Source organism: Micropterus salmoides, unplaced genomic scaffold, assembly GCF_014851395.1.
Source record: "Micropterus salmoides isolate LMB-PRFRI ecotype aquatic unplaced genomic scaffold, ASM1485139v1 Ms_hic_scaffold_2, whole genome shotgun sequence".
NCBI lineage: Eukaryota > Metazoa > Chordata > Actinopteri > Centrarchiformes > Centrarchidae > Micropterus > Micropterus salmoides.
The window spans coordinates 21,601,604-21,614,745 of NW_024041150.1; the positions used below are offsets into that span (position 1 = coordinate 21,601,604).

The 13,142-nt window shown below is 39.1% G+C and overlaps 1 protein-coding gene across 9 annotated transcripts in view; it reads left to right on the plus strand.

Moving 5' to 3' along the window:
• Positions 1 to 13,142, plus strand: part of LOC119912977 (collagen alpha-1(XXV) chain) — a 152,043-nt gene that overhangs the window by 91,426 nt on the left and 47,475 nt on the right. For all 9 annotated transcript variants that reach the window (XM_038732274.1, XM_038732275.1, XM_038732273.1 and 6 more), the window contains exons 5-6: positions 6,924 to 6,950; positions 9,135 to 9,161. In XM_038732274.1, coding sequence (XP_038588202.1) covers positions 6,924 to 6,950; positions 9,135 to 9,161 — 54 coding nt within the window. The remainder of the gene's footprint in view (positions 1 to 6,923; positions 6,951 to 9,134; positions 9,162 to 13,142) is intronic.

The window sequence follows — 13,142 nt, forward strand, 5'->3', positions numbered from 1 at the left end:
CTGACTTTGTGCATCTTGTTGGATTAGGTGGATTGCTTCACAAGATTGCACCAGTAGATTGCAGCCAAACCCACGAGAATTACTTTGCTCATGTCAACAACAGCTAAAGCGGTGGACGTGAGCCAGCCCCTCGCCTCACACTGCACAGTCAGGCGAGCACTGTCAAGCTTTCATCCATCACGCATTGAGTAAATTATAGGAGAGTAGGAATGTGAAGAATGGATATTCAGTGTCTTGACATCTATGTGAGACAATGTGAAATTATAATGACAGAAGTTTCTGCTTGTGAGTTAGTGTGAATTCCTTGAGATTTAGTGTGTTATAGTAAGTTTGTTTGGATAACAGGCCTTTGGAAACAGGACCTTAGCCTGTGAATAACAACATAAATACACATTTATGTATAAGCAATAATGTGATTACACATGACTGATGAGCAATCACATTATTACATAATTTCTTTTCTGCATCAGTTCTATACTACAAGGGCCTCACTTTGTGTTGAGAAGTGGTGGGGACATAAGGGCTCAGATTGATGGCATGATGATATAAAATGAAATGCTGAAATATATGAGCAGGGTTTCTCGAGGCCCCCCCCCCTCAAAAATTGGAGCATTAAACACTTTCCTGCATTCTGGAGACATTTTCTGCTCCACTTTACGGTGGAAATGTCTTTATTTATATAAATGGAAACAAAAAATTCAGCTGGCAGGTGACAATTTATAAATATAAAAATATAAATATTAGTATAATTTTTTTTTTAGCTTAAGTTACTTGTTTTGAACAATGCACATTTCATCTATATTCTATATATTACTTCTAATATCTTATCTCAAAGCATTTTTATTTGTTAGTTAAAATTTCTTGGGCAAGCTATTTTTCAGAACATTTTAAACAAATGCTTTCAAAAAGTGAATCAGTCATTTCAAATTGCGGTGGGGACATGTCCCCAACGTCCCCAGTGTAAATGACACCTATGAGTAATAATAATCTGTGATTTGTGCACATTTTGCACAAGTTTGCACATTTCAATCCTATTTTGTCAAGACACTGTATACTTACTAATTGCTTTACTATGGTCAAATGATATTATGATTAAATTAGGTTATCATGTTTAAAACATTATTTATTCATGTTTATTTAAGCATTCATCCTTCCCAAGGTGTAAGACAAAGCTGAAAAATACCACCTCAATTGTCATAGCCCAACATTGAGATCATTTTTATACTGCATGATAAAAGACAACTGAACAAGACTTCACTAGAGTCGTGTTCATTTGCAGAAACAAGAATAAAAAAACACCTTTCAAATAAATGATAGCTTTTAAAGTGCCATTTGTATAATTTCAGTACATTTAATCAATCTTTTTGTCCAAGCCCACAGTGTAAGTTAGTGGTTCAAAGGCATGTAGGTCTGAAATTTATGATGCTGATAATAATTTATGTTCCAGATTCCAATGCAAATATACATCAAGCTAGTTTCCTGCCTTCAGTCTAAACTGCTGATGTTAGCTTAAACCATTCTTGAACTGATAGTTGTGATTGTGCTCACCTTTCTTTTGAAAGAAGTTAGTTGGAAGCTGTTTTCCTTCACTTTGCTTTCTTGCTTTTTCCTTTCTTCCTTTTCTTTTTTGGTACCTTGATTTCCCTTTCTTTGGGATAGACATGACTGTCACAAGGCACGTTGATGCTCCAGAGTCAGCAGTCACTCTGCTCAATTAGACCATTTAGAGACTAGTCTAGTGCAGGGTGGACTAAACCATTTTGCATCTTTTAGAAGGGGTGAGAGACTCCACTATTTATTATTTTTTGGGGAGGTATACAAAGTTCAGTCACTCAACCGATTTATTTCGCCAATTTTAACTTTGTTATGAAACTATTTGCTTTGAAATAAAACATTGCAAACAAAAAACAACTTTTCCAACCCTGGGTAATCAGTTCCACCCACAAGCACGCAATTTTGTATAAAATATAAACAAATCTTGACACTACTTCTTCCACTAGCGAAGATAGACCAACACAGAAAAGATGTGAAAATCTAGTTGTGTACTAGTACCTTGGTGCCGGGATCATTTTATCGATCATCATGCACTCCTTCCTTGTAGTATGAAGTGAAATAACTTACATTGTCAGATTTGATTAGCAATGTTCACGTTGGTTGTGGGTTTGGCCCCACTTCCCTTTGCCATTTTATGTTTCGCCACAGAGCTCTCCATATTTCTCCCCCACTCTGTTTTAAAGGTGGCAGGGGTTTCCTCTTTTTCATACCAACAGCTCATTCAGGCCATTGCAGGAGACAGTGGTCATGGTTTGGCTTATGAAATGAGAAGCTGGACATGTATTTGTATAGAATAAAGCTTAATCCTGATCCAGTGGTCCGCCATAAACTCGACAATGTCATGCACACAGGATTAGGTTACAAATCATCTCATGATGGAAGTTTCACTTGAGTTTGCCCGGCGTTAAGCAGCAGAAGATGTGAGGCTTACCATCAGCGTGATATGTGTCATTTTCAATAAGTGGATATAGTGATTCTGCTTTAGTGCAAATGCATTCTGTTCACATATGAAGAGCATATTGTTATGTTTTCGGAATAATAATTGTCCCTGCTCCTACAGTAACAGTGAAACACTGTACTAAATTTACACCCAAACTAAAATGCAAACATGAGTAGAGCAATTTGCTGAGCATTACATGAAACGATCGATACTGCTCTTTGTACAGTAAGTATAAGGCTATAGCCAGCTGTTGGTTGGCTTAGCTATGCATGACTGGAAACGGGCAACCTCTAAAAATCACTAATCAGCACATATTTTATTTGTTTAATTTGCACAAAAAACAAGGTGTAACACATTGGGGGACCCTCCGCTGGATGTCTTGAAACTTCACACTGACAGGAAGACTTCAGGCTGTGACTGCGCCCTTTTAGGCACAGCCATTCTAGCCGTTTCCCTCATTTCCAGACCTTATGCTAAGCTACAGTAACCAGATGCCGGTTGTAGCCTCATAATTACTTTGCACACATGAAAGTTGTATCAATCTTTTTCATCTAACTCCTGGCAAGAACATGACTTTCCCAAAAGGTCAAACTGTTCCTTTAAAAAAACATTATAAATAGTTTGCAGTTTTTGAGATATGCATGTGGCCATTGCAGAATCCAGTGTAGGCTGAATATGAAGGTGTTAAAGGCACTATAGAGATGTTCAAGACAGTAACTTGGTAACTCACAGTCAGTAAGTTTGATCAAACAGAAGCAGACTGATGATGGATGCTATGAAGCACCTGCTGAAGGGCAGCTTTTGAAAAAGAGCCAGAGCAGAAGCGGTAAAAAGATGTGAAAAGCATTCACAGGTGCTGATTAGAAACCTTCCTTGGGGCAGAGTGAAACCACAAAGCTGCAGAGAAAGCATGACAAATAGACACCTGCTGCAATTCTACTGTTGTACAGTTCGCTCCTTTTGAAATAGTCTTTGCAGGAGAGCTGTTTAATGGTCTCTATAAAAGACCCTCACTGTACTGGTTTAAACCTTTTGGAAAAGCTCCACTGGGTGCTGTCTGTCCAAGTGATGTGCAAATGATGGGCCGTATAATGAGCAGGTGCAGACTGTGTAGCAAAATCATTTCCACATGCTTTACGACCAGTTGGAAGAGTGAAATGAACAAGGTTTTTGGACAAGATATTGTGTCAAAAGCAGTGTTCCACTTCTGTCAGGAAAGACTTCATCTGAGTGACCAAATAATTTATTGACATGTACACAGTGAATATGGGAAATGTGAATAGTCTGCCACGATTAGACCCCATCGTGATGTCATGGTATTTAAAGGGGGTGGAGACACGGTTAATTGGTATAGAAAACACCCCATGGAGTCTAGACACTGGTGGTGGTGATTGGATGAAGAGAATACTGAATTCTGATGAGCTTGACCTGGGCCTATAGGTGAATGGGGTGGAGCCATTTCCCACCGAAATGACAGTGGAGAGCAGCAGAGAGTTAAAAGTTAGACAGCGACTACATTATTGGCTGATGGAGATCCTGGCAAAATCTTGAAGAAGTTGAAAGAGAGAGAGAGAGAGAGAGAGAGAGAGAGAGAGTTGTGAATGAATGAAGCATAATGTAATCTTCCTGGTTGAACTTACACTGAGCTTCATTTATTAAGTTATAAATTTACCAGAAAATGCTGGCGAATGTAGTCACCAAGTCTTTCTTAAATGACTGATACTAGGTTTGAACAAGGACTCAGTTGAAACAAGAACCTGGTACAGATAATGTACTTCTTACAAGTACAAGTAGCATTAGAGTGAAATGTGTAAGTATCTGTTTTCTAATCTATAAATATAGGAACTTTTTTATAAAACATAGTTCTCTTACTATTGCAATCAAAAATCTGAGGCTGTTCTGTAAATAGTTTTCTAATAAATATAGCAACTTCTGGTTAGTCCCACCCACGTCCGGATTAAGCCCCACCCATACTAAGTATGGATACAGATAATTTAATTTGTTGAACACATACAGATGGTGGTGTACTCGCTCATGCTTAGTTGATACAGTTCAACAGGCATGATTATCAAGAGATGCTTTTTCAAAACGAAAATATTTGTAATATGCAGTATATCACCAGTCATATGAAGCTTAAATGCCTGTAAGTGATGGATAAATAATTAAAATAGTAAGCTACAAGTAATGAATACATGAAAATAGCTAACTTAAAGTAATGGATAAATGATTAAAATTGATAGCTAAAGTAACTGATTAACAGAATTGTTAGCTAAAAGTAACGGATAAATTGGTCATATGGACTATTTGCTATTGTAACTGTCATGAATGAATGGTTGAAATAAATGGCATTGTTGAGGAACAGTATGTTTATATGACATGAGAGGGAACATAAAAAAGGTTGGGAACTACTGAATTCGCTAATCAAACCTATTTGTGTGGGATATCTGCTGTATGAATCCATCTAACACCCATGACCCAATTTTCCTTATTTATTCCCTCACAAACTAAATATAGACATGGGTGGATGACATGACATACAATTGTATCTGTTCATGATGTCATATACTAATAAAAACATATATATATTTGCCCTGTTCTGGATGTTCAATGTGGATTTGATCAAGTTTTACAATGTTGCTGCACTTATCGTGGAACAATCTGGATTTATTGAAATGTTAAATCATATAAAACTGAGTTTCCGTTTCTTTCCACAAACTTACGGTGCCCAGTCATTTAGCCCAATAATTTGGTGTGCCAACTATTTGTATTTTTCACTGCCAGATATAATACCCTAAGCAGACTTGTGCAAAAAGCTGAGGTGCGTTTATTTATGTATTTTTTTTGTTGCAGCCATTCATATGTTTGCATTAACAGCTTGTCAATAGCCTTGTATTGTCCAAAGACAATTTTCCTTCAACAAAAAGCCTGCACTGACTTTATTTAGCTGCCTTCCATTTTCAGAAACATGCTGGAAACTTATTTAACCCCTCTGGAATGCCTCTACATCATTATAAAAGTAAAAGTCACATTTGATTCCAATATGTTGCCTCTGTTATTTCCCCCTTGGGAACCACAATCGGAAATACAGTTTTTATAATGAGCATTTTGTGTTTACAAGTGTGTTGTGGGTCTTTGTATGGCCAGTCAAGTAAGCAGAAGGTCCAACGTCTTATATATTTGCGTATTAAAGCTGCATTTCCGCGTGTTGAAGCAAACATAGTTGCCTCACATTTTGTTAATGCGATGACAGCACACAAGCTCCCTCTACAGGTTCACAACCTCATGACCTAGTGCAGAACCTGTTGGGAACACTTGCACATAAACGAAAAGCTACGGATAGTTAACTATGCATCTAAAATAATGTCTATAGGCACTGAGCAGGCTACACCTCGCTTCCCTCACAGCAGTGTGGTTGAAATTGGCTGAGGAAAACTGCTGGACTACCTCTGGAGCATTTCAGTTTTAGACTAGTGCTGTGTGTGCCTGTCTGTGTCTGCAAGCTTGCTATTCAGGGCCACTTGGTCCATAGACTCACAGTAACATCCTCCAAACACTGGCCTTATATTAATGTCATCAATCAATGGATTAGTGTTGGTGTACTTTCCTGTGTCTGATATCTTCGGAAACAAATCTATAAGATATATTTGACAGATAACTTTTTCATGTGAAGCACTGATCAGTATCAGTGTACATGGGCTCAGGAACATTGTTGCTAAGCTGGTGGTCAGTTAGTCACTCTTCAAACACTCATCTAATACTAATTTTTCCAAAGATAGATTTTTCCGAAAGCGCCACCTCAGAGGAAGAAAAAGAGGCCAGCATACTGGGCTTCATCCTTCAACTTGAATGTTAAAAACAGCGTTTTTGAGAACAAGCTCATTAGGCTCCAGTGTATGGATGCACACCTCATTGTCAAATTCTCTACTTCACTCATGATCTTTTACAGAGCCCACCCAAGAGCCTCTGCCTGCTGACTGACAGAAGCTGGATGCAAAAACTGCTTCATAAGAACTGCTGCGTTAAAAAAAAAAAAAAAAAAGTGTTCCTCATGTTCAGGGCACATTTTAACAATCTGCTTGCCAATACGTGGTTTGGAATTGCTGGATTTGATCCTCTAAGTAAACATGGACTTGATTTGGGCCTGTGTTTTGGTTTTAATTGTATGTTTGTATAATTCCCGCTGTTCTCAATGCATAAGGTAGTGGTGCCCAGTCTGTAACAAGATGCACAATGTTAGGTTCATCAAAATTCAATTAATTAATCTTTTGATTTCACCTTCTCCCTCTAAGTTCATCATGTTTAAACCTTGTTAAGCAGCTCTGTTTATTTGTTGGCTAACATGATTGGTCACCATGGTTTTACAGTTGTTGTAGTGGATTGTATCTTAAATTCAAAAAAAATTTAACTGTCATTTTTCTTCTCTTTGTAGGGCCCTCCAGGTCCGAAGGGTGATAAGGTGAGCGATTTTATATACAGTATGTTTGATATATTGTGGTATTTATGGGATACTGTTGATCTACTTAGATATTTTGTTCAACTGCTTAAATTAATACTTTGACATTATGGGAAATACGCCGCTTGTTTGATTTCTTGCCAAGAAACCTAAGATAGCACCAGCGGCCACTTAGCTTAGCACAAAGACTGCAAGTAGAGGGAAACTGCTAGCCTGGTTGTGACAGAAGGTAACAAAATCTGTCTAGTTAGACTAGCTTCCCTCTGTTTCCAGTCTTTATGCTAAGCTAACCAGCTGCTGGCTCCATATTCATATTTACTGTACAGACATGAGAGTAGTATTAATCTTCTCGGTAAGGGAGCAAATATGCTTATTTCCCAATATGTCAAACTATCCCTTTTAGAAAGGTGAAAATTTTGTCTTTAATTGTCAGTCCATATTTGCAGGTTAGGACAATAAAAAAAGTCTTAGATGTTGTTCTACTCTCTACTCAGAAATATGATTTTGCAATTGTGGCAATAATTCGCTTTCAAGTCATCCTGACCTTTAAGTCTCAGAGTCTGAATATTTAAATTCTCCTGTCGTTCACAAATCGACAGCACAGAACATTAATGACTGAAAGCCAGAGCCCAAGTTGGAGCCCTTAAATGCCTCGCTGAGCATTCCTCTATAAAACAGCAGTGGAGCATGCAAAATAACCACCCTGTCTCTTTATAAGTCTGCAGGACTCGAGGACAAATGCGTGCCCCTGCCTTTGCTTTGAAAGACTAAAACCACGAGATCCCTTTATTCACACCAAAGTTGATAAACTCCCTGAATTCACTTATGATGGAAACAAATGGCTTAAAGTACATACTTATAAATTGCTACTGGGGAAGAGCTGTTCTGTTTTACAGGCCAGCAATGAATTCATTATTTATTAATATTTTGTATGAAGTGAGGGACAACTTGAGCAATAACTCCTTATGTTTAAAGGATTATTTCTCTGTAAAATACAACACGTAAAATGAAATGGAGTGAGAGTGCTAACCAGAGGTGAAGTCAAACACAGAGAAACAGTTGCTTACAGTTGTCATCTGCATCAACTTTGCTAACTGATGATTTCTAGTAATGTGGGTTGTGGAATGATGTTGGTTGTCGCTGACCGATGTAATGAATCACCAGTGTGTTTCCTTATTTGGTGTCCCTTAAAGAAGAAAATAGAAGCCATAAGCGTGACCAAAGTTTGATGATTGTCGAGCATCCATTGTGACAATCGTGAATAACCGAGTCTCGCTGATTAGATGCATGTTCATGCCTCTCATGTGAGCCACTTCATCTGCAGTTTTAACGAAATGAAAAACAACTGTGCGGATTCCTCCCACCCAAGACGAATACAGCATGCATCAGTGTGGCCATTCACAACTGTTTTCCCATTAAAATCAGGTTTTGGAACGACTGCCCAATGAAAAATTACGCAAATTCCGAGAGCTGTTTTATTTGAAATTGCTCAGGCATTACACTGAAGTTTGTTTGAGCAAAACTCCCAACCATGTGTGATAAGTTGTTTGGCTCGTTTTACTGCTGTGGCTAAATTGTAACTCAGCCAACAACAGAGCGAGAGTGCATCAAATGAGAAGGTTTAAGGATGTTCAGTTATCCGTTTCTAGACAGATTAAGGTTGTAATTTGGGGTCCAACATTTGGTCGTCCTTCAGTTGTTTCAAACAAAAGTGTACTTTTGGTTAGGTTTCACTGTAATGTGTTAAACCCACAGCCTTCTACACACAGGTTGATTCGAAACCAAGCGTTTTCTCCTTTAGGAACGTACTCCGTCCACAGAGATCTACTCCCTAACCCCCCCCCCCCAAAAAAAGGCAGAAAGCCAGAGCTTTCAGGGGCATAAACTCTGGCCTGGTAATGCAGTTCGCCCACACTCCCCCTTCACCAAACCCACCAAACCTCACACTACTGCTCTCTTTCTTTCTCTCATACCCAATTCATGTCAGTCCATGTTATCATAAGTGATTTTACTCTCAACCACAATGAATAGTTGAGGGGGGCTGCATTATTTTTCTTTATCAGTGTGTTCTGAATGTCTCAGTGATTTAGGTGCAAGCTTATTATTAGCACTATACTTGTTTCTGTGTGTTCAGTGTATGTTCGACCCCTGTATTTCAAGACAAATTCTTTTTCTTGCCTTCTGCAGGGGGATCAAGGAGACCAGGGACCACGGGTATGCGGTTAACTCTGACTTCTTGTGATTAGCTGATGAATGTGACTGTGTGCGTCTCCCCCAGCTCAATTGTGGGCAAAAGGCTTGAGATGCATGAAATTCCTGGGATAGTGTTCTTCCCATCTGGCCAAATACAACAAGCATTTCAGCACTGCTTATTTCTACATCAAGAATAGGCAGGCGAATGTGCAAGATAACTTGGAAGGCACGGTGTGGTATACTTTTTGAGAGTTTTACCTCTTGTCTGCAAATTGAACATGAGAACACGCTTTCGCACATCAGCAGAGGATATCTGCTCAATCTCAGTTGTAATCAAAAGCCAACTAGCTCTGTCTCTGTAATTACTTGTGATTCACTTCAGTCCTCAGCGTGACATGGCATATTCAGACCTTTAATCATTTCCAGCTCCGTAGTTTGACATTTCTATGTAAGTGCAGCTTCTAAATGATGATTTGAGTGCTTTTCCGTGCTTGACAGACTCTGAAATTAATTACTCTATCTCCACCTAGCAGCCAGCGCGCCCTCATTTTTCTCGGATAATAGTTAAAAAATTAGCCATCTTTGAAAAACACTAAGACTGCACAGGTTTGTTTAAAGTAGATCGCATTAACAGGGGTCACATGCGGACATGCATACACATTTCACTTCCTCTCTATCTGCTGTCGTCATCAAGGCTAGAACCGATGGAGTCAGCGTCACTTTGTCAGTGTCTGTAATTGACTTCGATGAGCGCATAGAGCACATAGAGGTTAGAGCACAAGGACAAGAGAACACATCAACACAGAGGTTTACCAGCCGTCTCCCAAGTGGATCTGATCCCAATTCTGCATTGGCGCCTACCCAGACGTTAGTAGTTTGCCAATTAACTTTGTCAGCTCTCCTCCGGGCCAGATCTGCACGTCAAAGCAGCACGTTTCTTCTGATTTGGAAGTCAATACAAATGACCTTCTCTGTGAAATTTGATTAGTGGTCTGTTACACACGGGCACTCCTCAAAATGACAGCCAAGTTCAACATTGTGGATCTCTTGAGTGGATCTACAAATACATTCCCAGATCTGTGATATCCTTAGTTCATTTTTAATTATATAAAAAGCCTTGGATAATCATTATAGTTGCATGGGAACGGACAGAAAGGAAATATCTTAGCTCTCCAGCTGAAATGACTGAAGAAACTTTTTGGATATAATTTATTGGGTTTTGCCCATAATTTGTACCCCTTTAACCTTGCAAATAGAGCCATCCGTCTCTATCACTTAAATAAGTTACACATTGGAAACAGCAGTGTGGCTGGTACCAGATAGGCCCTATTTGTGTTGTAGAATAAATAAATACTCTGTCCACTTCAAGATAGCATTTCATTAGCTTCCAATTACAGCAAAATTGCCCCTTAACAGGTACAAATTAACTCACAGTCACATATGAACTACAGGGGCATGAAAACAGTCTAGGTTACCAGCAAATTATATTACCTCCCCAGAATGGCATATTGACATTGGCCTTTAGATTAAGAGGTAAACATAGTGGAACCATATAAGAAATATTTCCCTAATAAATGAAGGACAGGACGGGTGCTGACTGACCTTGGGTTAGGGTTATGAATATGAAGCTCACTCCATGCCCAGTGTTGACTGTGTGCAGAGAGGCTAATAAAGCCATATGGATGTACATGTAAAACACGGAGCATGTCTAAAATATGTCCTCTATTTATCACAGTCTGACAGATTACATCAAATCTAAGCAGATTTAAATTTAGAATCTTTTAAAGGATCTGTGTTTGCATGTCGACACGTAGTCATATCTAAAGACAGAACAGGGTCGATTGCCAATGACTCCCAAAATGACATGACAGTTCCTGAAAACATCAGCAGGCGTGACATTAAACACATGGCTAACACTGTGAAACAGTCGCAGTTTGGTTAGGTTTAGGCAACAAAAGTACTTGGTTAGATTTAGGAAAAGATCATGGTTTGTGTTAAGTGCGTTACGTAAGTGACATGACGTACACAGTTTTGGTTTCACACAGGACATGAACCCCAGTCTCCTGTGTATGTTAGATGAGACCTAATAATAAACGTAAATATGGGTCGTAATAAGGTCCCTGCACAGATGACCCATAATGCCGTATATCTGGTGAGGATGTGTCTTCTAGCGTCAAATCAAAGGGTGAAGTCAAAACCCCTCATCCTTTGTGGCCAAAGACAGTGTGAGAATTGCCACATGGCTAGTAGAATTTACTCACAGACACACACTTCCTCTGCCTGCTCCCCACATGTCAGGGTCAGCCATTTGTCGGCCCCAAAGGGCAAAGGCCACATCCAAAAGTCAAAGGTTAACAAAGCAACAAATAATAAATTGGCCAGTTTTGACAAACATGTGTGGCCACCGTTCGAGTGCTATAATTAACAGGAGTTACTAGCAACGCGTATCACCAGGATAGGTGTGTGGTCTTTTTGACGGATGGCACGAGCTACAGGTGTCAGGCAAAGGTTGGTGAAGTCAGTTAGAGGAAAAATTTATGAAAGAATCTGCCCTTGTTTGTCAAGTACTTTACTTCTCACATCGGGAGATTTGACCAGTTTGCAATGTTCTTCCAAAATAAAGAGACTGTGATTATGTAATTTCCAGGATTTTACTTTTCAGTCATGAACAAAGAAGTGTTTTACAGTCGACTGTTCAAATGAAATCAGGAGCCTTAAAATGAATTTCACTTGAGATAAAATTGAGGTGTCGGATTGTTGCCAAATCTGAGGCTTCAAATGAATGTATTATTCCTCTCTTAATGTATTAAAGCCATCTGTGCACAGACTTGGTAATCCACTCCACATATAGATATTTAGAAAATGCCACAGCCTGTATTTTCTTGGGATGTTTTGTGTGTTTGGTGTGGTCAGGGAGAGACTGTTTCTGGCCATGTGTCTTTTGATGGCTGTTGCTGATTGTCCTTGTATCTCGCTTTTTGTTTACTATAGTTGTTGTCATTTGCTTCAGGCGAATACATAGCAATAGAACTCCTCACCAAATAACCAACATCCGTTTTGGAGGAGAAAAGCAAAACAAAGCAATCTGTAAATGGTTAGGATTCTCTGTCAACCGCCATGTCATTATCATTCTCACACATAGACATCAGCAAAGAGGCAATGTAGAGTGAGCTCTAACCCACACCTAGTCTCTTCCTCTGCAGCGAAAGCTCAAACTACTGTTTTTTGGTCAGATAATCTTTTTATCTTCAAAGGCTCCAACCCAGAAAACACTGTGCCAGCCTACACATGAGCCACTACATTTTGATGGACTCTTTGTATTGTCCATTCCCTGCTGACTGTGATCCAGCACTTCCTTCTTTGTCCTCAACATGTTTGAGGTTGTAAATAACTTGAGAAATATTTGCGCTTCAAACCTAGTGAGACACAGCATGGCTATTGTCTGCAGTGTAAGAGTATCCATTGCTCTGTTCTGCATGCCGTGCTCAATTAAATCCACCTGCCTTGATAGTCATATTCTTAATGAACCATGCTTTTTGAATTATCTTTGGAAAACCAGAGAGATGGCACCAAAGCCATGTTTGGATAGGCCAGATTTTATCTTAAGCTTGAATATAGAGGAAGACTGATCTCTTCAAGGGAATGTTTATCCTAGTGTGCCAGTCTATGAGAAATACTTTCATCAATTCAATCAGGTTGGATGTTTACACCTGCAGCTTAAACATAAACACGGGAATATGCAATAACTGAACAACCAATGTGGTACAATCTTTGCATATTCTTCTATACACTTAGCATTAGAACTAAAGAAATCAGACTATTATTTATTTCTAACATAAACATGTTTGGCAGCTTACATAGTACTTGTTCATATTTTAAAACTGTATTTTTCCAGTTTTATGAGACTCTCCTTGGCTTTGGGAGTAGCTCTATTACAGCTGTAGGTAGTAAGCTATTTAGTCAGACATGCTAACGAATGTGGCTTACGTTAGTGCAGACAAA